Genomic DNA, 27,010 nt, shown 5'->3' with positions numbered 1-27,010 from the left:
TTATGGGATCGAATGGATAAATACTTCGAAGCCTGGATAATGTAAATATAACATCTTTCAATTGGAAAGTTGTGAGTGTACATTCTTAACGTGATATCACTGCCAGTATTGAATTAATTTTAAGTCCTATAACTTAAGCCTTATTCTCTAAAGGTTTCCTATTTAAATGGGTTTAAAAATTTTAAATAGGTTAAGTGCTATACTATTGATGAAGATTATTAATTGGCATAGGAAGGTGGAAAGGAGATTGTTAGTAATGTGGACTTTGATCTTATTGCTAGCAATGTACCATGTCAGGTTGACCTCCACGCGGTTCCCCCTGGAAACCATCATGATAAATTCATGGTGAATTTGTCACGATGGGCTAACTGATCTGACCTCATGCTCATCTTATCATCCTCCACTGGTGCCCCGCCAGCGTAAACCGTTAGCGCAGGCGGGTGCACCATTCCATTATCATTCATAAAAAAAAATTGGCATTGGACAACTTAATATAACTAGTAACATGTAAAAAATTACGTTAATCTTCCTAAAATAAATAAATAAATAAATAAGTGCTGAGATTGAGAATGAACTCAGGATCACTTGGACAAAGTCACGGCTTAATACTAGTGTTATATATTTTCATATGACCTATATTGTTTAACCCTGGTGAAGTCGGAGACGGATCGAGTTACAAATAATTGTCTGATGTTTTTGTAGACAAGTCAGTCTGTGTCGGACAGGCTTGTGAGCATCTCTCAATTGGACCATTTAAGTAGATGATGTATAAGTTAGTGTATATGTATATTAGTGTGGTATATAAATATTTATTAGTGCAGTGATTGTAGTGTGAAATGTATAATAAATATAATACATACACATATCATAATAGCAACAATGGAATTTATTGTAAGGTAAATTAATTTACGTATTCTGTAGCAATAGTTCGTGTCAAATATTATATTAGCGAATATTATACTATTTATGAATTACAATGGAATATGTATTATAAATACACTTTATTTAAGTGTGTATATTATATAACTCATTATTTAAAATATGTCGTTATTTGAAGATAGAATGTAACTATCTAGGACAGAGCGGACAATTCCAAATAAATTTGATAATTATAATGTAGATTTTATTGCGTATTTCATTTATATATTTAATATTGTACTTATAACGAATTATAACAGATTAATCCATTAATAGATAACAATTAATTAGATTTTGATTAAGTATATAATTAATTACTAATAATATATACGTATTATTTTTTAATTATTTTATTTTTTTTATAGAATATTTATTATATTTCACCTTTTTTCCGTCTACAAACCGAAGGTCACCTGATGACGGTTGCTTGAGTGGTTTGTGCTTTCACTCTGTAAATTATGGTTATGAAATGTAACTTCGTGTGAATTTAACTCTTAATAAAAATAGTCTAATTTTATCTATAAATATACACGCATGATTAATATAGAAAATAAATAATTTATTCAGACAAAATCTATACGTACTTTTTTCTAAATTAGACTAGGTAGTTATATTGAATTATGAGAATATAGTAAATTACGCCATTCTCACATATACGTACATTAACATTATAATTTTCTTAGAGTAGGAAATGTGTAGTTTTTTCATCTGAGTTGTGAGCATCGACCTCACTGCGTAACATATCAGGTAGGGTTGCCAAACACCATACTCAGTATATATGACCGTATACGACCGTAATTAAAAACAGTCAGAACATTTATACATATATATAAAATTGGAGTCTGTAATATTGAATTATCCGTTTTTTATTACGTGCATATGAATATAAATATACACTAAACATACACTAAAATAACATTTTTTGCAATTTTTGTCTGTCTGTTTGTTCAGGCTAATCTCTAAAATATAAATAGCTGGATCTATTTTCACGAGATTTTTATTGGCAAGTAGCTGATGTCTTAGGAGTAACTTAGGCTCCTTTTATTTTAGAAAGTTTCTTTTAATTTAGAAAAATAAAGTTATTTTCGCGCAGACGATGTCGCGGGTGCTGCTAGTCTATGATAAAACAGATAATTATAATTTGTGTAGTAAGTATATAGGTAACAATGACATGCCCACTTTTCGCTAAGACCATTTGGATCTGATAGGCCTCTCTCAAATTCATTACATTTGTTATGAGCATTTTTCTTCACCGGGAGTAGTCGAAAATCTAAAATGTTAACTCATTTTAGATTTTCGATTAACTAACTTTCTACTTAGAATGTTATCTGAATTTTATTTTACGATCTTTTCTTTAAGATATATAAGTCGGAATAGTTAACCACTAATCAATAATACATTTGTTATAAAAACATACGTTTTCGATAATTTAACTAACTAGTGTTACACTGATCACGACACATTATTTGTTTTCGTACTGAATTTTTTTATGTTTAAATATTAATATAATATCTCTGTCTATGTAATTAAAATTGAACATATTAAGATTGTATTTTTGGCAACCCGAGCATCAGTTAGTGTACATCACGTCCATTTAATGAATTGATATCATTCTAGCACAAACGATCTTGATTACTATGTCGACCACTTAATAATATACCGTAGTTGTACACTGTTATTGTACCACTGACTGGACGATTTAGACTCTCCGTTCCGCCCATCCTTCTTTGTATGGAATGCAATGTCCTTACTGATTACGAACTGAAACTAAATATATATAACTCAAAGGTGACTGACATAGTGATCTATCAACGCGCAGCCCAAACCACTGGACGGATCGGGCTGAAATTTGGCATGCAGGTAGATGTTATGACGTAGGCATTCGCTAAGAAAGGATTTTGATTAATTCTACCCCCAAGGGGATAAAATAGGGGATGAAAGTTTGTGTGAAACTTTGTCAATTTTAAACCGATCGGGCTGAGACTTTGCATGCATAAAGTTACTATAACGGAGGCATCCTCTAAGAAAAGATTTTGATAAATTTCACCCCTAAGGGGATAAATTAACGCGAGCGAAGCCGCGGGCAAAAGCTAGTTTAATATATTTTTAATCGAATGGGTTTAACCCTTTTATTGAATGGGTTTTAAACCTTTATTAATTAATAAAATTACAGTCCTTACAATATCTATGTATCTACAGATATTTATCTATTACTCCCCGACAGTGGAATATAGGTTGTTACCGTTTCCGAAGGGTTGAAATCCATCAGTCAGTACGACATCCTTATAGTATATAAAGGACCAAAGGGCTGTTTACAACAAAATAAATTGCTACAAAGGACAGACAAAGAAACCCTTTGCATTTCTGGGCTTCTATTTGTGGTAATATACATTAGCTGTCTGTTTAGATACTGTAATTGAATGTAGTATTATTAAGAGTATATGATATCTTAGTAATCTATTATCTTTTTCTTAATGACATTCAGCTGATAAAAAACACAGATATAACTGTATACTGTCATCATCTGAAAGCTAATCCTCCGCGATTTTTAATTAAAATTCAAAGCTTTGCAAAAAACCGTTAGGTAAGTTTAATTTATAAAAAAAATTACATGTGAAGTTTAAATGCATTTTTATACCTCTTTTTGTCTTTGCCATTAAAGTAAATAATGGTTGTTTTTAAACTCCTTTTTTATAGCTGAAGTTTTTAAAATTCTTTATATTAAGCTCTATTTCCATTAAAAATCGATTTGTCAAGTTAAAAGGTTTGTCGCTTGCTGAATAGCAATAAAAGCGAACGCGGCAAGTGTTAAAAGAGTTTTAAAGTAGCTACTAACTGTAGTTACTTTAATATTAAAGTGGAAAGAAACTATATTATACCTATAGTATACAAATAAGAAATTGTGTAGTTCTCAACTGACTTGTAAAGATAAAGTTCTTTTGCTTGGAAATAGTTGCAACTAGATATTTCTTTAATATATTATATTCAATTTAGCGTCAGTATCTCTGCTTTTATTTGTTATAGATGATGATGAATTTTATTTGATTACAATGGCAGGACACTAGTGAAACAAATTAATTTCTCTACTTATTTCAGCCGCCAAGCTTTGTTAGTTGTATTTCAGTTCAAGGGCGAGTTAAGGACATGTAAATACAGTTTAAAAAACTTGCAAAATTTTAGTACCAGGAATGTCATTCGGAATGCATGAGTCATATTATAACGTGATGTCGTGTTTTTAATTGATAAGTTATAGTACTAAGTATGGACTTCCAAGGCGTTATTTATTAGAATGGTAATCCATCGATAACTAGATAATTGGCGTATTCAGTATCCAGACAATCTATTAGATATTTTATGAAGTTTATTCATACAATAAATACGTACAATATAATTTGAAAAGAGTGAGAATATAGTTGACACTATGAACTAACGTTATATTTGATTTATCATAAGTGTTTGTAATAGACCAAATATTCGGTATAATCATATCGATTGTGTAAATCTATTGATTATGGGTACCCATACGAAGGGGTTTGGTGCCTGTTTAATATAATAAAACAGGTACACCTGACCCATGTCAACGGGCTATTTCATCAAAACAGTGTTATATCCGGGTACCTGCAATCGACGGGAGTCGTTCTAATCTCGCACGTTAATTATCATCCCGATCTCCGGGGGTTGATGAAGTACCCCTACACGTTAGATTAGCCATTGTCCGCTAATGATGGATGAAAGAGGGTGTGTTGAAGTTATGGACTAATAGTGAAATTCAGAAGAGAAAGCGATTTTGTTAAATCGCTGTTTCTAAGTTTAGGATGGAGAAATTTATTATTTCAATTTTTTATTCCATTAAAGTTATGATTGTATTTATATGATCAAACTTTGTATTTTTTTATTTTATAGCTTATAGTAAAGGAGGGAAGGTATTAATAAAAAATAAAAAAAAACAAAACATACAAATAAAAACTATTGTGTTTATTATTGAATAATTATTTTTTACATTGCAAATTAGAGACTGTTTTATGTAAAGTATATTCTCTACTCAAGATTTGTTTATACTCGTATAAAGCTACCGACAAATAAACAGTAGTTTAATAGTGTTATTACTCATAGAACTAAATCAATTGAATATATTTATTGTACTTAAATTAAGTAAAAAATCTCTCTGGACAAATACCTTCCGTCCGCCTTGAGTACAACATTCCGCTGTAAGTTTCTATCTTAAGCTACACACGTACGTCCGTTAAGGTTTCACGGGGCCTCAGTTTAATTCGTTCGGGTTAATCTCGCGTCATTGTCCACGGAATGCTTCGCCCGGGAATAGAACGGTCATGGTTCACGGTACATATTGTCAACAATTCATACGATGTTAAGAGATTTCATTTGTACGTACCTACGTTGTTTATTAGGAATGAATATTGACGACGTCCGGGTGACGGTGATGGTAAACAGAGGAATGCGGAATTAATTTATATATGTGAATTGTGCTTCGGATCTGTAATCGGTGTACAATTTATCTGTAGCTCTCTCTATATTTACTATATTATTATTAAATTGGTAGTTTCTTAAATAGAGTACAGTAATATTAGTATACTAGGTTTTACCTGCGGCTTCGCTCGCGTTAAGAAGAGGTACAGTTTTTGCGGCTTTACAGTACTTTCATACAAACTTTCATATATTTATCCCCTTAGTAATCAAAATCCTTTCTATGGGAATGCCTACGTCATTTTTATGTATAGAAAATCTCATCGGTATAAAATTGACAAAGTTTCATACAAACTTTCATCCCCTATTTTATCCCCTTGGGGGTAAAATTAATCAAAATCCTTTCTTAGTGGATGTCTACGTCATAAGATCTACCTCCATGCCAAATTTCAGTCCGATCCGTCCAGTGGTTTGGGCTGTGCATTGATAGATCACTATGTCAGTCACTTTTGAGTTTTTTGATTTAGATTACTGTATTCTATATTATACGTTGTTTATTAGGAATGAATATTGACAACGTCCTGGTCATGGTGATGGTAAACAGAGAATGCGGAATTTATTTGTATATGTGAATTGTGCTTCGGATCTCTAATATGATGGTTATAATTTACCTGCAGATTTCTCTATATTACAGTTAATTTAGTATAGTATGTAGTTTTTTTTTAAATACAGTAATATACCAGTGATCTTTTCCAACTTTGCACATGTGCTATTATTGCAGGTTCTGTATTTTTTTTTTCACTAAAACACTGCGAATTTTCCCTGTTGATAACACGTTAACAAGCTTTCCATATGTATTGAATTTTAAGTATTTTTTGAGTAATATTTCACACAATATACATACGTGTATAACAATATACATGTGTATTGTGTGAAATACTCGCTAACCTTTTTGTTCAAAAGGTTTTAGGTATCCCATGTTTGTTCGATATTAATTTTATTACCGCCTTTATGCGTAACGGTTTCTTGAATCATTTGAATTATTTTGAAATGAAAATGTGGGTATAGTATATTGAAAGGTTATATTTATTGTTATATATGTATTAAAACAATCAAGCGACAATACAAAGCCTTCGTTCACGTAGACAAATGGTTGTGAAGACAATGCGGCGTCGACGGGTTCGAACCTCGATACAATTGCACAATAGGACACTTTGCGATTGTTGTGGGGACGGAAGGAAGCAACAGGACGATCCGTTGTGAATGTACATTATTGGATTCGTTTTTAAAACTTGAAAATATCACGGTTCTGTTCGTGAAAAGTTTGTAGTCGATGATCATGGAATAGTGCTCCCGCCTACGCTAAATACGGACGGAACTCTAGTAAATGACGGAGTTGGTGATCTAGTGGTTTAAAACACCACTCTACTTCCGACTATCGCGAGTTCGATTCCGCTCACGGTACAAACTTTTGTATTCATGAATATGATTGTCTCGGTCTGGGTGTTTTTGTTACTATTATGTATGTATTTGTAAAATGGAAAAAAAATATCTAAGTGTATTAGTTATAAAGTAGCCGTAATACAAGTTCTGCTTTGCTTAGGACTAGATGGCCCTGTGTTCACAATACTAAGATATTACATTGTGGAATATAGCCAAAACATGGGGAAAAGTTAGTTCAGTAAGCCCACCTTCGTGAATTTGTTGGTTGGTACTGAGAGACTTGAGGTTTGATTCCAGAGTAGATGCCAGATGTTTCTCATATAAATCCTAAGCACCCAATAAGAATTTAAAATGATTTTTTAAGATTTTATTACATACAGTAAGCAGCGAACATGACTGTTTCAAGTTACTCCATTACGTCATTTATATCTAGTAATTACAACATAAGCTGTAATATCACATTTTTCACCCATTACAATATTTAATTTGCATTATTTAAATTACTACATGCCATTACTAAATTTAAATTTATAATAACTTTCTGTAATGCTTAAAACATTTATAATTATCTCAATTTGAAATTTATAGACCTCATAACAGAATTCAAAATTGTTATTAAGTTCACGTATTGTAGTAGTAGATGTGGCCATCAGCTTGATTGCCACTATAAAAAAGGATAGCGAATAGATGGATTGTCTTGTATTATTATTATATTTATTAGTACAATGTACGTACACGGAATTAAGCGATTCTTTCAAGTTGACATCTCGACAAGGGAACGAATTTATCGAGTGGGTGAAAAATGATACAGCCGCGGCGACATCCCGCGTCCCTCCGTGACAGGTGGGAGGGCGGTGTAACCAGAAATGCTTCAACAGAACCCAACAGATACGTCCATTAATTAAAGCTATAACTTCAATTTAGAAGCATTTTTATAATATAAATAGTGTGTTTGTGAAAGAAGGAGATCAAGAAGACGAGTAAACAAAAAGGCACCGATATAGTCGCAAAAATTATATTGACTTATGTCATACGTATATGTAAAACGATATAGTATTGTAAAACAAATTGACAATAAAAAAGATATATAAAAAGTTTCCAACAGCGTTGTTTAATACAACATATTTATATTATTAACCGGGTTTTAACACGAATAATTTTATCTTACTAATATTATAAACGCGGAAGTTCGTGAGTGTGAATGGATGGATGTTTGTTACTCTTTCACGCAAAAACTATTGAATGGATTTTAATGAAACTTTACAATAAAATATTTTATACATCAAAATTACACATATATTATATAAAATTTTCGCGGGAAACCGCGGACACAGCAACAATCATTGTGTAGAACTAACTTGCATAAAATTAACTCACAACTCAGCTCCATACAAATATATAATAAAATACCACAGGTAATTCGAGAGATGCCGTTAAATAGATTTAAAAAAGAATTACACCAATGGCTCGTTAAAAAATGCGTTACTCTTTGCTAGAATTGACCTGACATGTAATACTCTTATATATAATGTAATGTAATTGTAAAAGTAATTGTTGTAAATTACAAACGTTATTTTGCCTTAAAATAAAAAAAAAATTTAGGGGTGGACCCCTAACATTTAGGGGGATGAAAAATAGATGTTGGCCGATTCTCAGACCTAATCAATACGCTCACAAGAATCGGTCAAGCCGTTTCGGAGGAGTATGGGAATGAAAACTGTGACACGAGAATTATATAAGATAATTTGCATGCCCCCTGAATATGAGGCGAACATTTGTACTGTTGTTGTAAATGTTAAAGCAAATAAAGTATCTATCTATCTACACACTTTGGTATTAATATTAGTTTAAAATATGAAATATTGTAGATAACTAATTTGAGGGTTTAGACGTTTTATTGTATTTCTACTTATTTTCCAGAATGTAAATATTGCGGAACAAAATAAACACACCGCGACCACTCAATTAGCTCCCGACATTTCTCATATGTACATACTCGTACGTAGTGTCGTTTGCTCTTAGATCCCATCTTGACTGATCGTTCGTGAAACATTTCTCCTGTCTCCCGCATTAGGTCTCGCTAATGACTTTTAGCGACTGACAGGAATAGACCCCTGAATGATCTCTACTAGTAGATAAATCTAAGGGTGTTTACACACTGCATACACACAAAACACATCGAAAACAAATGTTATAGATGAAAAAATTATCTGATAATAGCTGTATTCGATCACTAGCTTTTAACAGTCCCTACATCTTAAGAAATACGTTTCTCAGTTCGTCATTTGAGTATGTTTTTTATATGTATATTATAGGATAATAAGTTTGAGGAGATTTTTCATAGCGATGCTTTTCGCTGGCCACTCGTTATAAATTTGAGGTTTTTTTTGATAGCCGATGCCTATGTAATATTGTTCTGGTAAGTAGTCTAGTAAGTAAGTAATTGTGGTCTAGCGATTTAGCGCACCGCCTGTCATCAAATGGTCGCGGGTTCGATCCTTTACACGTTAGAAACTATTATATTCATGAGTATTATTGTTTTTTTGTTTCTATAGTTTTCTTAACTTGAAACTATTATAGATAGTGATGTGTGAATTGTCCAGAAAAAAAAATATGTTAAAAACTATCCATATTTATAATTTCGTTATTTAATTAAACCAGTCAATCGGAATAAGTCTTCATGTACTACAGATTTACGAGTGAAATTCAGTTATTCAGTTCATTGATTCATCTGAATCAGTGACCATAAAATCCATGCCATTGGCATATTTACCGATCACATATTGAAAGAGGTTAAAACTCTGAAATGGCAATTTATGAACACAATTTTAAATAAATTGGTTACCTACTGTAACTGAAATAATTATATTTATGATTATAACTCTTGAGTTTTTTATACCTGTATAGGCAAAAGAAAATACGGAGATATATATTGAGAAAAATTATTGGCGTAACAGAATTTGAAGTGTAAAAAAGAATGCACAATAAAGGAACTATAAATTTAAATACCAATTTGGAATAAAAACACATTTCTGATTAGCCAGATACAACGATAATAACCCCATTATCTTCCTACAGTTGGACACGGAACTCTCTTCAGAGAAGAAGTCTTAGATTACTATTAGTACGGTAGCCAAGTGGTTTGTTATACGGTTATATTTGAGTTTTTCTTTTCTTGCACATACGTATTTAAGTTTTATTTTATTACATCATTATTCGAATGACTAAATATTTGTATTTTTCTTCAGTCGCCTCTTACCTTACACACACACACATACACATATTTTAAAAATAAAATAACAAAATACAAAAACAATATAAAATTAAATAACGCCAAAATTCCTGTCCAAAAGCCGGTAGAACTAAAAATGAAGCAAACGTTGCAAGACATTACAACAACATAAAATATTTCCAATCCAAAATGATGTAAATTTGCGTCTATGAGGTGATAAATGCAACTAGCATTCCCATGTATCAATTTCCAATAACGGTGCCCATTAATTTATCCATCATTCCGAAAGATTACACTCCCTCCTTAGACACCATATAGCTATTATTTGTAAAGCACGCGCACTGGCGCCAGGAACTGTATCATAGTAAAATAGGCGCAGACTGTCTTTGATAGTTCACTTGAATACTTACACGTATGGTCATTGACCTTTCTTTATGTATGTCACTAAAATCTCATTATCTCTCTTCGTAACTGAATTATATCTAAATTTTCCTTTTGTTCTCGTCTCATATGTAGTATGTATGTATATAATATGTATTAGTGTGTAAGTTTATTTATTTATACTTATAAAATGTATCTTTACATAGTCTTAAACAAAGTCGCTGTCGTTGTCTGTCCGTCCCTATGTATGCTTAAATCTTTAAAAGTACGCAACGGATTTTGAAGCGGTTTTATAGTAGATAGAGTGATTTAAGAGGAAGGTTTATATATATAATACATATACACCCGTGCGAATCCGGGGCAAGTAGCTAGTTATAAATATAGTGTCTAGTGTACGCCTCCTATCTTCGCTATGTAAGTAGTATCGGTCAACATACCAGGTTGTCTGTATGTATAAGACCGCCTTTTGCATAACATTTTTATTATATTGTTCTTTGTTTGTCTGTGCACAATAAAGAGTTATTATTAGTATGTAATGTCAAACAAATTATATCTACCTAATTGTGGTAATCATTGCTTATACATGAACACTACTGCCACGTTATGAAGTGACAGCCACGATACTAACATGCCTCTTAGCCTGTAACATCTGTAACACGGCTTTACCTCAACCTTTAAAGGAAACATAACATATAAGACAAAATTCCTGGCGGCTGAAATTGAAAGGCAAGGGTACCCAGATAGGTGTGGCGACTTTTCAAAATTTGCTACGCACGAGAAAGCAGACAGATATAGTTAAATGATGAAATTTTGAACTATTGGTTGTGTGTTTGTGGAATTAAACAGACAAGAGAAAATTATAGAGTAGTTCGAATTATAAATATATGAACAGGTATGTCTACAAAAATATAATTACATAATCTTTGTCAGAATGCTCGGCATATCTCTTTGTTCTTATTCATAGAAATTTACAAAATCAGTTGCCACACTTATCGTCTTTATTTCAACGCGATAGAGAATAGTTTCCTATATACTAAAGGAATAACTAAAAGGCTAGTTCATAATATCGTTTGAAAATGTCGCCCTTTGTTAATGATGCGTTAGTAGGAAATACGGGTCATATTATTTATGGGCGTTGAGTGAATGATAATGTTTTCAGTTCCGAAACTTTATCGCATATAAGACTTATTGTATCCGGTAATTTTAAAAACATTCTTAAATGTTTTATTAATATGAAGATAATATTAATGTGAATATTATTTTATCATGGACGCCTTATGTCCGATGGTCGCGGGTTCGATTCCTCGCACGACACAAACATTTTTACCTATTCATAAGTGTAATTGTTTGTATCGGTCTGGGTGTTTTCTATCTATAATATATGCATCTGTATTAATGGAAGAAAAATCTATGTATCTGTATCAGTTATCTAGTATCCATAAGACAAGCTTTAGCTAGCTTAACCTAAGTCTAGATAGCACTGTGTGAATTGTCAAAAAAAAAGTAAAAAAAAATTACAATCGACTCCGACACCACTGGAAGTAAGGCGATGGTTATACCATACAAGCATACAAGCTAGCAACCGCTAGACCATAAAAGCTGTGAAACTTTTATTTTTTTATACATCTTCCGGGTGTCTTAGGCTTTGTTCTAAATTCTTTACTAAAATATTCTGACAATCGAAATTAATGCTGGCATATTGTAAAGGAACCTATTCACATAATGCACTAAGATTCCTTTCTTTGTATGAAGGGAAGACAGATAATTTTATAATTCTTTACTGCCATTGTATATCAGGAGTTAGGGCGAGATTTTTGTTTTTAGGTAGAATCCTAAAACCACGTAGCTATACATATTCGCTGTCACTATACAAAAGGGCAACCAAATCTTACACTTCCTCCTGAATGACACTAGACAAATGACGTCACATCCGCTTAGCTGTATACCTTATTGCGCTATTTCCCTCTGTTAACTTTAGACAAGTTTAATGTCTGTTGTCGTTTATTAAATTGTTATACATTTTTCATTTAAAGAATTGGGTTATTTATTATCCAGTAATTTCTATACAGTATTATTGAATAAATTTTATTACTATTTCATCAAAATTAAATCTGTTTAGATTGCAGAAAACGTCGTTTCATTATCGTTCATAAAAAAAATTGCTTAAGCAACAAACTTGATTATCGTCGAAAAATCTGCCTTTTTTCTCTTTATTTACTTATGAGCTTAGGATCACAGTATAAAGCATATTAGATCCGTCATAGCTTCTAGATTAATTACATATTTTATATTTATATTACATCTAAAGTACTATAAACACAAATATTACTGATTACACCAATTACACAAGTACGTACACAAATACATAAGACAAATAAACTTTTATCTACAAGTATAATATTCAGTCAAAAACCGTATTTACATGGTAATATTTATAGTAAATTTATTTGTTACAGGAACTTTTGGAAAAACGGATTAAGCAATTGGAAGCACAATTGGAAGATGAGAAAAGAAGGACACAGAAGGAAAAAATGGCCGTCACCAAGCTACAAAATAAATTAATCAAGGTAAGAATTTGAGAGTGTATTAACTGATAAAAATATTGGCGAAGTCCTTTGATGTTCCTTTTATTTTTATGTACTTTTTATTTATGTCTAAATAAATAGATATTAAGTTAAAATTTCAATTCTAAATTAATAACATAACAGTTTAAATAAACACAGGTATTCTGAGAATCCTTTTAAAGGATGAGGCTGATTGAATTTTTCACCCCTCAGACGTGAGGGAGCTATCATTTGCCGTTGTAAATATTAACCCTTAAGATTGAGACAATTATCTTAAGACTTCCAGTCTAGAGAGAGCAATTGTTTCTATGGATACCTGACTGATAATGTTAAGGCGAAGTAACTATAATATGTTACTAGTTTTTATTAACGCATTATTAAATTTGTTATGTAGCTGACTTTGTATAAATCGGTTTTAGTTTATATAAGCCGAAATCCATTCATCATCATCATCATCATCACCTTCTTCCTTATCCCATTTATTTGGGGTCGGCGTAATATGTTTTTCTCTTCCATTCATCTCTGTTCGCAGTCATCTCGTTATTTACTCCCTTTCTCACCATATCATCTTTCACACAGTCCATCCATCTCTTTTTCGGTTTTCCTCTACCCTTATAACCATCCACATACATATATCTTATGTAATACCTTCCTTAGGATATGATCTTTATTCCTACGCATTACATGCCCATACTCATTTTTTATTATAAACATATATTTGTGTAGCAGTGATATTTTTATGATTCTACAAAAAATTGTAAATTTTTGTTACGTATTGTGTTAACATGTTTTTAAAATTTAAAGGATCTTATAGCAATTTATATATATTATAATATTATTTAAATCTGGACTATATTGACTAAAAGTGTTCTCACTGCTACTGATGTTCTCCTTAGTTTATTCCTTAAGAGTAACCTTCTCTTAACATATTGTAACTGATTGATTAATCTATGCACAGCCAAAATTACTGAGAACAGACACCTGAATTATTGAACGTCTATTTATTTTCTAACTAGCTGTGCCCGCGACCTTGACCAAATAAAGGAAAAATATGCAGTATTCTAACCTAAAGAAAAAAGTTTCATCATTCTAGCTTCAAAAATGACGATATTTACATACAAACTTTCATTTCCCCTTTCAACCCCTTACAATCCTTTTTTCCCATTAAAAAGTAGCCTATGTTCTTTCTCGGGGTCTGGTTTTGGCGTAAAAGTAAAATAGACCAGCAGGCAGTGTTACTTTCGCATGTATAATTGTTTGGGAAACTACTCTGCTACCAAAATGTTAGGGAAGCGTCAGTCATTTACCTTTATGGTTCTGCGGATTTCTTGGGCTTCAGGGTCTCGAAGATATCTTCGCTAGCTTTCCAGCTTCACAGTAGGTTTCACAGTAGGTTAACACAGTTCTAATTTATTTTAATTCACAAACAATGCGCGCGCGCGTCAAGGTCGCTGTACAGTCCGTTTGTTACTAGTTAGGGAGGGGAAGGGAACGCGCGGGAACAGAAAACTAACGGATTCTAATATAATAATCTGTGCTTACGATGATACCGGGTAGATTTTGAACAATAATATTATAGATTATAAAATACATCGTTTTATTTCTTACAATTCCGACAGGGACAGAAAATAACGAGTAAACGTGGGAAAACGCATAAACTGCTAATATTATTTTATAGTATACCGCCGAATGTAACAGTGAGTGTTAAAATAAAACAAAAAATTGTCACTATTTGACAACTGTTAAAAAATAAGACCTTTGACAGTAGTCAAAAATTACACCGAAAGTTAGCACGTCACCTTAATTCCCGACACTTGTCAATATTTGGCTTCTATTAATTAAACCGTTCCCCTATCGCCGAATTGTTCCGGGAATCGTACACCTTAATCAAAGAAAAATCTTATGCAGATGTGACATTTCAAACTTACCTTATCGTGGCTTAATATTTCTAAACTTAAATACTTATTGAACAAGCTATAGAAAAAAAATTTTATCTGAACTGTTAGTACTGAATATGTTTAATAGTTAAATATTTAATGCTTAAACTAATAACCATTCTTAAGTCTTAGAGTTAATTATATAGGTAGCGGCTAAAATGTCCAATATGAATAAATTACTTTTGTTTTGATTGATTGTATTTAATTTCGATGCCCATTTTAAATAGTTCTCTAATTCATACACAATTTAAAAGGTGTAATATTTTGTTTTATATAAACAGCAACGCTTAAGCGAATTCAACCTCTGATGATAAATAGACTGGTACATTTTTATTAGTACGTTGTAAAAAATTAAAACTATTTGTGCAAAGCGTAACGTAGTAAATGAATTAGTAGTAATAGAAGTATTAAATTAGTAGTAATTAAAAAAAACAAATTAATTTTTCCTCTCACGCAAAAATAATTACATAAATATATAACTACAATAAGCAACAGGGACAACAATGAGCCGACTTATCGCTAAATAACTATATCTCCGTAATTTGTAGGCACAAAATCTCTTACTTTTTTTATATTATGATGGTGGCAAACAAGCATACGGTCCATCTGATAATGAATCGATGCCTAACACACCTATGTCATCACGTGCGCTTGCCGGCCCTTAAGAAACCTTAATATACTCTTCTTTAAAAATTACTTCTCTTACATAAAAAAATACATTTTAGTAACATTGTCTATACTTAGACGTGATTTAAAATAAATGCAATTAATTAAAAATAGAAATTATTTTTATTTGTCTCTTCTGTTTTATCAATTAATACTCTTTGTCCAATACGTACCCATTGTTCAATTAAAAGGATTTGTAATATTCAGCGAAATACATTTTTTGCTGCGCTACCGTTCAGCGCTCCATTGGCAATAAAGGGATTCCGCCATTTTTTTATGTTACAGAACTTTATTAAACTTTACTGCTATATTTAACTCGAATAACAAGATGGTATTTTCTAAATACATTTCAACTGTTGAACTGATTTAATTTTTTTACTAATAAATAAGTAGTAATAGTCTAAATAGTAGTGTATATATATCTTTGTAGTATTTATTGTTTGATTCAGTATATACTTATGTTGTTTATCATATATTTATTAGAAATAGAAATAATCTTTATTCAAATAAACTCATTACAAGCACTTTTGAATAGTCATATTTTGATTCTACCACTCATTCGGAATGCAGATTCATCACAAGAAGAATGAGCAAGAAACTTGTGTGTTGCTCTTTTTAATAGATGTTTTTTATATAAATAATTACAGTGTAACAAGTAAGAGGCATGCGACAATCAACATAGAAATCGCTACGCACTCATTATTAATGTAATCAGATAATATTGTCAGTGCTATGTAAAATTAAAATTTTTCTACAAAAAATTATTATCGTTAACGAATTCTTCAATTTTATAGTAAGCTTTTTTGCAAAGGAAGTGTTTTATTTGACATTTAAATCTTTTTTCTGGCAGATTTATAACAGACTGTGGTATTTTATTGTATTATAAATGTTATTTTGTTTTGATATCCAAGTACATATATATATTAATATATTTTATGTTTATGTCTATTGTATTAGTATCTGTATTTTGGACATTTCTTTTTTATGTTTAGTTTTAATTATTTGTGACATTTTTATTAAATTATTATTTGCACATTTTGACTTTATTGGGTTGACTGGAAGAGATCTCTTTTAGAGATAAGTCCTCCTTTGTTAACATTAGTTGTAATTAATATACTTACATATGTATTTAAGTGCAATAAAGAATATTTAAATGAATTCGCAAGCAGACCTAGTCGCAATCTTTACGAATATCTGTAATCTGTAGATCCTTTCAATTATGCAACGGATTTTAATGGAGTTTCCAACAATTGATAGAGAAGGTTTATATGAGTGATAATAAAGGATAGAAAAATATATCTGCTTTTAGGCGTTGTAATATAATAGAGTGCAGTGACAGAAGAGCATGTAAAAATAATAATCAAATTGTAAATATATATACATACATATATAATACAGAAAAGTCGAGAAGTTTAATGATTTGTAATACACCCGAGATAAACCCGGCCGAGTCGATAGGAATTTAACATATTATGTCTTTTCCTTTTACGGTATATTGCAAATTAAGAATATTCTATATATCACTACATAGTATAGAACAAAGTCGCTGTCGCTGTCTGTCCGTCCGTATGTATTTTAAATTTTTAAAACGACGCAACCGTTTTCGAAACAGTTTTTTTAATAGATAGAATGATTCAAGAGGAAGGTTTATATATATAATTTTTATGTAATAATTTATATATATAATATATGTACACCAGTGCGAAGCCAGAGCGAGTAGCTATTAATATAGCTAATATGTTGTACCTAAATAAACGGAGTAATTATCTCTTAATATTCACTGTCTTTTAATATCGGTAAATGTAAAACGGAAAATGTTTCTATACATACAGACGGATCGAGTGACATGAATAGACAAAATATTACCAGAACGGTAATCAAAAACCATTCTGTCTGGCTTTAGAGGGCAGTCCATTGGGAGCATAAATTGTGATTGCCTGCGTAAAGTTGATCGAGCTCTGTTTTTGGGGTTCCATTCTAAAAAACATACAACTCAATACAATAGCAAAAATTCATTATACTTTTTAGTTAGTACAGTACGCCAGTTTCTACTTTATTTCATCCGTTCATTCGTTTATCTCACAGTACGTAATAATAATAATAATAATAATAATAATAATAATAATAATAATAATAATAATAATAATAATAATAATAATAATAAGCCTTTCAAAGTCCAACCCCGCGTCCGAGCTGATCATCTAGCTCACGTGAAAGGCGGTCACGCGTATATATAAAACCTACGCGGCCAAAGGGGCCATGGCAATTAGAAAGATGGCGAGTATAAATAAAGAAAACGGAATAGGGTCGCTGCCCGGGGGCCGCCGGGGCACGTCTACAACTGGCGGTAGGCGTGACAGAATGCAAGCCAGCCGACCGGCCACACCACCTGGCCGGTCCGACCCCTTGCCATCGACATCAGCTGGCTTGGCACCGGCAGGGCCGTCACAGGCCCAGCAATCGGCGCCCGCCACTGGTGGTACACGTCGCATGAGATGGTCGAGAGCCATGAATGAAGACCTCATTCGAGCGTTCTACAGGGCTACAGGGACGGAAACAGGCAGAACAGGATACAGGGCAGTAATGCACCGCGAGTTTCTGCGTCTTTTACCGGAGCTAATCGTCTCGGAACAGAACCTAGCCGATAGAGTTCGGTACATACAGCGCTCTGGTATGTTTAGCGCGACCGAACTCGAACGATTGCGAAGTGAAGTTGTTCCAGAAGCAGACCCCACGACCGTGGAGCAACCCATCTCAGACGTGCTACCTAACGTAGAGATGGTTGCCGAAAGGCCTTCAGAAGTGGATACGGACGGAACAACTTCCCAGGATATAGAGCATATGAGGAGCATACTAGAACAAATTCTAGAGATCCGAAGAACTCCCTTGAAGAGAGACCGAAGCTTCCCCGGCTACATCCAAATGTGGCGACGCGGGATGCTATTGAGGCCGCAAATGGACTGCTGCCTCAATACCTTGAGGGCAGCGGTGACCTGGGAGAGACGAGTTCAATCCTCTTTGCCGCTGCATTGGCAGTATGCCGATATACTAGCGCAAAAATGCCCCGGGCTGGACGTAATATCCAAAGGGATAATGCGAAACCAGCCTGGAAAAGAAGGATTGAGCGACGGATCACCCAGGCCAGGGTCCTCATTGGCAGACTGCTCTGCTTCAGGGAGGGCAATACACGCCCGAGAATTATGCGCTCCGTAAAAAAGGCCTTTGCTGGGACAGGTGTACGTCTGTTCCAGCCGGACTTCGGACAAAAACTTACGGAGCGTATAGACGACCTGAAGCAAAAGGTCGCTGCATGGGGGAAGCGACTCCGACGGTACTCTGAGAGGGTCGAGAGGTATCAACAGAATCGTCTCTTTATGAGTGATCAACGGAAGTTTTATAGAAACTTGGAGCGCCCAAAACTACAGCCCACAGGACAAAGACCCGAAACAGCCAATTTCGTCGCCTTCTGGCGACAGCTGTGGTCTGAACCTGTGGAACATGAGGAGGGCGCATGGATGCACGGTGTTGAGGAAGCATGTGCTCGAATAACACCGATGAACGTCATTGCCATTACGCAGGAGGACGTGGTTGCTGCGATCCGTCGGGCTCCGAACTGGAAAAGTCCGGGAATCGACGGATTGCAACACTACTGGTTAAAGGCGTTCTCGGCCAGCCATGCAACCTTAGCCGTGCAATTCCAGAGTGCCCTCGAAAACAGGGCGCTCCCGAACTTCCTTACAACCGGGATCACTCATTTAGCTCCTAAGACGGACGATACTGCGGATCCATCTAAATATCGCCCCATAACTTGTCTTACGACAATATATAAGACGTTAACATCTGTTCTGAGCGCTAAGATCTCTCGTCATGTGTACGAAAACAAGATCCTATCTAGCGCTCAGAACGGATGCAGGGGCGGTAGCCGCGGATCGAAGGAGCTTCTCCTCATTGATGCTGTCGCTGGCCAAGTGGTTAAGCGGAACCGTCGGAATTTCTCCGCTGCTTGGATAGACTATAAAAAGGCGTTCGATTCCGTGCCCCACTCATGGCTTCGGAGGATACTCGAGCTGTACAAGATCGACGGTACGGTTCGGGTGTTCCTGGAGACATGCATGGGGCAATGGACGACGATCCTGTCTATCCAGGGCGAGCGATTAACGGATACCGCTGACCGGATTGAGATTAAGAGGGGAATATTCCAGGGCGATTGTTTGAGTCCACTTTGGTTTTGCCTGTCCCTGAATCCTCTCAGTACTTTACTGGAGAATTCGGGGACTGGATTTCAGTATCGGAGAGGAGGTACACGAGTGTCTCACCTTCTGTACATGGATGACTTGAAACTACTAGCTCCGAGTGTCGAACGCCTGACGGAGCTGTCAAATATTGTAAACGATTATAGCAGCTCTGTTAGGATGGCACTCGGAATAGACAAGTGCGCGGTTCTCCATGTGCAGAGGGGACGGGTCAATCAAACTGAAGGGATCGTTACAGATCCCTCCAACATCAAAACCCTCTCCGACGCTGAAACATACCGGTATCTGGGCATGTCACAAAACATCGGTGTGAGGGAGACGGATATGAAACAGTCAATCCGTGAGGAATTTTTTGCGCGCCTTACAAGAGTACTGAAAAGTTCCTTGTCGGGTGCCAATAAGATCCGAGCATATAACGGCTGGGTCATACCCGTACTCCTTACACTTTTGGCGTGCTCAGATGGTCTCAAACCGAACTCGAAGCCCTGGATCGGAAAGTCCGCACAACTATGACCCTCCATAGAATGCATCACCCGAAATCGTCAGTCATGAGGCTGTACATCCCGCGGAAGGCTGGTGGTCGAGGCTTGTTAAGCGTTAAGACCATGCACAACCGCGAGATTGACAGACTCAGGACATATTTTCTGGAGAAAAGAGACGAGGGTTTGCATAGAGAGGTCATAGAATGTGACAAAGGATTCACCCCTCTTTCTCTGGCTAAAGAGGACTGGCGAAAACCCGAAGTCCTGGGTACCTCTCAGCGGGAGGCCGTGTGGAAAGAGAAGGAGTTGCACGGAAGGTTCTTTAAAGCCCTTCACGGGCCGTACGTCAACACGAAGACCTCCGTGCACTGGCTACAGTTCGGTGATCTCTTCGGAGAGACCGAGGGTTTTGTCTGTGCAATACAGGATCAGGTGGTTAAGACGAACAATTACCGAAAGCACATTCTGAAGGATGGCACTGAGGACATCTGTCGGGCATGTCGCCATCCCGGAGAGTCACTCAGACATGTGCTTTCGGGTTGTTCAGCTCTTGCCAACACTGAGTACTTGCACAGACACAACCAGGTAGCCAAAATACTCCATCAAGAACTAGCTCTGAAGTACGGCCTATATATGAAAGGTTGCCGTACTATAAGTACGAGCCCCAGCCGGTCCTCGAAAGCGGCAGCGTCAAGCTCTACTGGGACCGATCCATCATCACGGACAGGACCGTTCTTGCGAACAAACCTGATATCGTGGTGATGGATCGGGCACTTTCGAGGGTGTTTTTGGTGGACATCACCATACCGCATGACGAGAACCTCGTGAAAGCCGAAACTGAGAAAAAGAGAAAGTACCTCGACCTGGCTCACGAGGTGACCGAAATGTGGGGGGTGATGTCCACCGAAATCATTCCAATCGTTATGTCGGTGAACGGTCTTATCCCAACCAGTCTGGAACAACATCTCAGACGGTTGGGATTCCGGGGCGGTTCACTCCCGGGAAAGATGCAGAAAGCGGTGCTGTTAGATTCTGCCCGCATTGTACGCCGGTTTCTGTCCCTGGGGCCCTGAACCCCGGCCGACTGTGCTTCTGCCGGGGGTATGTTGCCATCTCCTCTCCTTAAGAGGGGAGATGAGAATTTTTGGGAAAAAAAAAAAAAAAATAATAATAATAATAATAATGTTGCCATCTCCTCTCCTTAAGAGGGGTGATGAGAATTTTTGGAAAAAAAAATAATAATATTACAGTTTCACCCACTTACTTTCATACGTCTCCAAAAAGCTGTAATTATAAACACCTGCAGAATAGTCCGCAAATTTTTGTCATCGTAATCATTTATTTTATAATTGTCATTGTTTGGTGATATTCACCCGCAATGACAAGTTTAACACCCCATCAAAGGGAGATATATAATATATATATATAAAAAAACAACAATAATAATAATAATAATTTATTTCGTATTGTAACTTAATAGGCATTGATTCAGTTAACTGTGTTCTTATTTTATTTCTTGTAGTTTCCAATATAAAATATTTAGAACGTGTTTTATTTTATTTTTATTTATAACACTTTGTTGCATCAACATATAAAGGATATGAACAAAATTAAAAACATAAAAAATAAAACTGAATACAAAAGGCGTTCTTATTGCTAATGCAATCTCATACAGGCAACCTTTGGAAAGATTTTATTTTATTATTTAATGACATACATATATAAATATAATCGTCCTGTCTGCAAAAGCAGTGCCAGCTAACAGGCCCATTACGGTTTAAAATCAACTAGAAATAAAAGAAGAGGATACAAAAATTAAAAACAAAACATTCGGCGTAAAAAGACAACATACGTCCAAAGGAATTATACAAATTACTAGCTAGCCCGCCCCGGTTTTTTACGTGTGTACAAGGATTATACATATAAACCTTCCTATAGAATCACTTTATCTAGTGCTAAAGTCTGCATTAAAATCCTTTGCGTAGTTTAATAGATCTTAGCGAACAGACAGCGGAAGCCACTTCATTTTATAATATGTATAGAAAATAGTGTAGTACACATATATAAATATAGTACGTATTTATTTGTATATGATAATCTGCGAGGTATGTGTGTCTGCGTGATCGAATCAGAAATGAGGAGATCCGCAGAAGACCCAGAGTGACCAACATAGCCCGAAGAATTGCGACACTGAAGTGGTAATGGGCAGAGCACATAGCTCGTAGGACAGATGGCCGTTGGGGCAATAAAGTCCTCGAGTGGCGACCATGGACGAAAAACGTAAAGTGGGAAGGCCTCCAGCAAGATGGATCGACGATCTGGTCAAGATCGCTAGAAGGCATTGGATGCAAGCAGCGCAGGACCGATCGTCGTGGAGATCTTTCGGGGAGGCCTATATCTAGCAGTGGACGTTTTCTGGGCTGCGATGATGATGATATGATAACCTGGAAATTAAACTATTTATTAGCTCGGCAGTTAGTTCTATTTTTTGTAAAATAGCATTTGTAATAGCAAAAGCTATCAGAGTAGATATTCTCTTCCAAAACTCATGCCCTTTTTATCTTTTTTTTTTTTTACCGAACACTCGATATGCGAGTTCGGCTGTTCGGTTGTTTTTCTTTTTTATGAATCTGTCTACACTTGTACCCGTATGTCGGTTATAGCTTTTGAGAGAGAACATTGCTTTCTGTTCTTTTAATTCGATGTTAGGTTTTTCAAATCAAATAAAAATAATATTATTCATGTATATCTATTACATACATTATGAGGTTTAAGTAAGCTACAAATAAGCTTCTTTTTAAGCTGTTCGATTTGAGGGTGAGCTGTTATCAAAGCAATCTATATATTAATACGTCAAAGACTTTTTAACAATAGAGCCTTAATATTGTCCAAACGTAGAATTTAAATCAATAATGATCAAATTACGATCATTTGGCAACAACTGATTTTTTTCGTGTCAACGTGGAAAGATATTCCTCGGATGCTATTATGTACTTTAGCATTTTTACTACTTTCAACGGCCAACTTTGTCCAGTATTTACTACTACTCGAAGCGTTTAGTTCAGACTTCGGAAGTGTTTATTGCAGTTGGAACTGCCCCGAGGTCCGAACGTCTCGACAAACATCTGCTTCAGTTTGTCGTCCGTCTATGTTTGAATTCCAGCTTACAGCGCTCTGTAAAAATATAGCTTTATTATTCTTGTTCACAGATAAATAATATTATTAGAATGTGTTGTGTACCGACGACAAAACATACTAAAATGGTAGTGCTCATCATGGTTTTCCATGACATATATATATATAAATTTTCTTTTTTGTAAACTAGTAATAGAAATAGAAATAATCTTTATTCAAATAAATTTAATACAAGCAGTTTTGAACGCTTATATTTTTTATTCATCGTAAGAAGAATGAGCAAGAAATTTGTGTTTTGCTCTTTGGAATAAATGTTTTTGTTTTTAAATAAATAATTACACAATAGCAACAAAATAAGTAAGAGGCATGTGGTAATCAACATAAAAACCGTTATGCACTCATTCTTAGTTCAATCAGATAATATGTCAGCGCTATGAATTTTAAGTTTTTTCTATAAAAACATTATTAACATTTACAAACTCTTCAATTTTATAATAAACATTTTTACATAGAAAGTTACTTATAATTTTATTTAAATCGTTTTTCAGGCAGATTTAGAACTACCTCTGGTAGTTTATAAATCCTTACGCAATTATCATAAAACTAATTATTAACTTTAGTTAAACGACATTTAGTTATGTAGATTTTGTAAACTTTATATTTCTATTATTAGAAATCTTCAGATTTATCTATAATCACTACATATTATAAAACAAAATCGCTGGCGCTATATATGCTTAAATCTTTAAAACTATACAACGCATTTTGAAACCGTTTTTTTAATGGATATAGTGATTCAAGAGGTAGGTTTATATATATATAATACATGTACACTCGTGCGAAGCCGGGGCGAGTAGCTAGTAATATTATAAAGGGGAAAGATGTTTGTTTGCGGAGCCTAATCAATGGCTCCGAAATTACTGGACCGATTTGAATAATTCTTTTACCGTTAGAAATCCTATTTTATCCCTGATAAATAGGCGATAAAAGATCGGCAACGCACTTGCAAGTCCCCTGGTATTGCGGATGTTATGAGGAGCAATAATTATCGAAACTTTCATTCCTAAATTTATATTTGGACATATAGAAGACACGTATATTTGTATTTAGAAAGGTAGTGTATTCGATGTTAGCTATTACTTGTAAAATTGGTCTGTTGACATGTTGTGAGTCTTTTACTCTTACCAATTATATACATACTAGCTTTTGCCCGCGGCTACGCTCGCGTTAATTTATCCTTTTAAGGATGGAATTCATCAAAATCCTTAAGGAATGCCTTCGTCATAGTAGCTTTATGCATGTAAAGTCTCAGCCCGATCGGTTTGAAACTGACAAAGTTTCATACAAACTTTCATCCCCTATTTTATCCCCTTGGGGGTAGAATTAATCAAAATCCTTTCTTAGCGGATGCCTACGTCATAACATCTACCTGCATGGCAAATTTCAGCCCGATCCGTCCAGTGGTTTGGGCTGTGCGTTGATAGATCACTACGTCAGTCACCTTTGAGTTATATATATTTAGATTTTACTTTCGTATTTCACTATATTTATTGCCACTGCGTATTAAAACCATACAATAATCAATTACCAGCAGGTGAACCGTAACCTCGCTTGTGTTCTGCTATAAAAAAGTCGACTATTATAACGATCGGCATATAACGATGTTTTTATGGAATATTGATTAATTCCTCTTATCATCACAATATATTTAAGCCCACCAATAGAATGCTCATCTAGTACCGTCATCGTGTGCCATCAATAAATACCAATTAAAGTTCCGACTCGGTCGACAGTTACTGCCTATGTCGGTGTCGCATATCTCAAATACTCTACTCTCATTACTCGGACTGTTATGTGCTTTTATTGAATCGCTATATTGAAGTATTTTCTTCAAATTATACTACAATTGTTTTTAATACATATATATAATGACTCTTACATTATGGTATTATAGTTTAATAGATTTTGTAGTTTTTATGCTGAATTATTGTTTAGTAGCTCTCCCGAATAGTTACTTCTGCGTGTATCTGCTTCTGCATTTACTACGTTTTTAGTACATTTTCTACTTGCAACTTCCATTATACTATTACTACTATTTACTATTGGTCGTCATTTCATGTCATTTAGCCTATAGCCTTCCAATAAGTATGTATATATCTTAATAAATATTTTGAATTCATTAAACAGTAGGACCAAAATACCTTTTGATATCATATTGTAAAATTAATACCATTCCCATGAAAGACCATATACAATATATCGTATATAAAAATTATTACTTTCAGAATACTTTTTTATGATTTTTATAATTATTTTTTTATGTTAAATACAATTACCTATTTAAAGTTAAATATTAAATTGTTAATTAGAAGTGACATTTGAAGTTTCTTTCAGCTCTTTGGTATTACAACAAACATGTTAACAAATCGCCAAGGAAACAAACTAATGAATCAATCCCGATCTTAATTAACCACGGAACCGGGTGGTATGCGCGCGCGCCGCTCAAAGGCAGACGCGCGCCGGTATGTGCGTGACCGATGCAATTAGGTGGTCCTTCGAGCCGGATGTTTCGCGTTACTCGCTTAATATCGGCATTTAATACTGAAATGTGACATGTAACTCTTGATTAGTGTCTTATTCGATATTCTACACCAGTAGTCACAGGGCTGTTTATTGCTTGATCTAGTTTTATTGAAGGTTATAAATGGAAAGGTTGAAAACTGCAAAATGCATTATTGTAAATAATTCTGTTTAACAATGATATAAGGTTGAAAATTGTTTAATGGTTAAATAATGCACCTTTCTTGGATGCCGTCCAGGATGCCATTCCTCACCTAAATATTTGCAAACTGATCTGTTTTGTTTGTATATATGTGACACCTGTGTGCATTAATCAGAGTTCTTTGATGATAGTAGTTAATACATTTTAAGAGATTTATGATGATTTACCTTGGAATTATGCAACGTATATCTCAGAGAAATTACATCAATGGATAACGGTACGACTATAGCCGTTTATTTCTATGGAAAAAAATATTATACCTTTTTATACCACAAAACGGCTATGATATTACGATTACTAATATAATCAAATTATAAAAAATTATGTATAATATATTTTTAAAAATTGGATAATAAAAGTCAATGACAGTATGCTAATAAGTAAAAAACTACCAACTTATAAAATAATATAAATTTTATTAATATTTATATATTATATATAGACTAACATATAGAGAGAGTGGGGATTTTGTTATGATTACTCATAGAAGGTAAATACCGCAACCACTGTACCGATAAAAAAACCGAAAACATGTCTGTCTTAGTACTAAAAAAAAATACAACAAATATAAACATATTGCAATAGAAAGGTAGCCTGTGATCAAATTATCAATGTCGTAAATTATTGAGCATCATTTTGATCAGAGACTACAGAAACTGTAGGTCACTCTATTATAACAATAAAAAAACTGTAATAGTTGTTATTTACTACCGTATTTAAACATAATCCCGAAATAGTAATTAACCGATGCAATAACCATAATACATCCCAACTAATCAAACTTAGAGGATT

General features: G+C 34.4%; 1 protein-coding gene across 4 annotated transcripts in view; it reads left to right on the top strand.

Moving 5' to 3' along the window:
* LOC131854668 (uncharacterized) overlaps positions 1-27,010 on the top strand; it is a 474,411-nt gene that overhangs the window by 165,609 nt on the left and 281,792 nt on the right. For all 4 annotated transcript variants that reach the window (XM_059205801.1, XM_059205803.1, XM_059205800.1 and 1 more), the window contains exon 3: positions 12,856-12,966. In XM_059205801.1, the coding sequence (XP_059061784.1) occupies positions 12,856-12,966 (111 nt within the window). The remainder of the gene's footprint in view (positions 1-12,855; positions 12,967-27,010) is intronic.

This window comes from Achroia grisella, unplaced genomic scaffold (genome assembly GCF_030625045.1).
Source record: "Achroia grisella isolate CSIRO2021 unplaced genomic scaffold, CSIRO_AGI_Agris_v1 utg1241, whole genome shotgun sequence".
Lineage (NCBI taxonomy): Eukaryota > Metazoa > Arthropoda > Insecta > Lepidoptera > Pyralidae > Achroia > Achroia grisella.
Note: the sequence above shows the minus strand (reverse complement) of the source record. Positions and strands in the feature narration are given on the sequence as shown.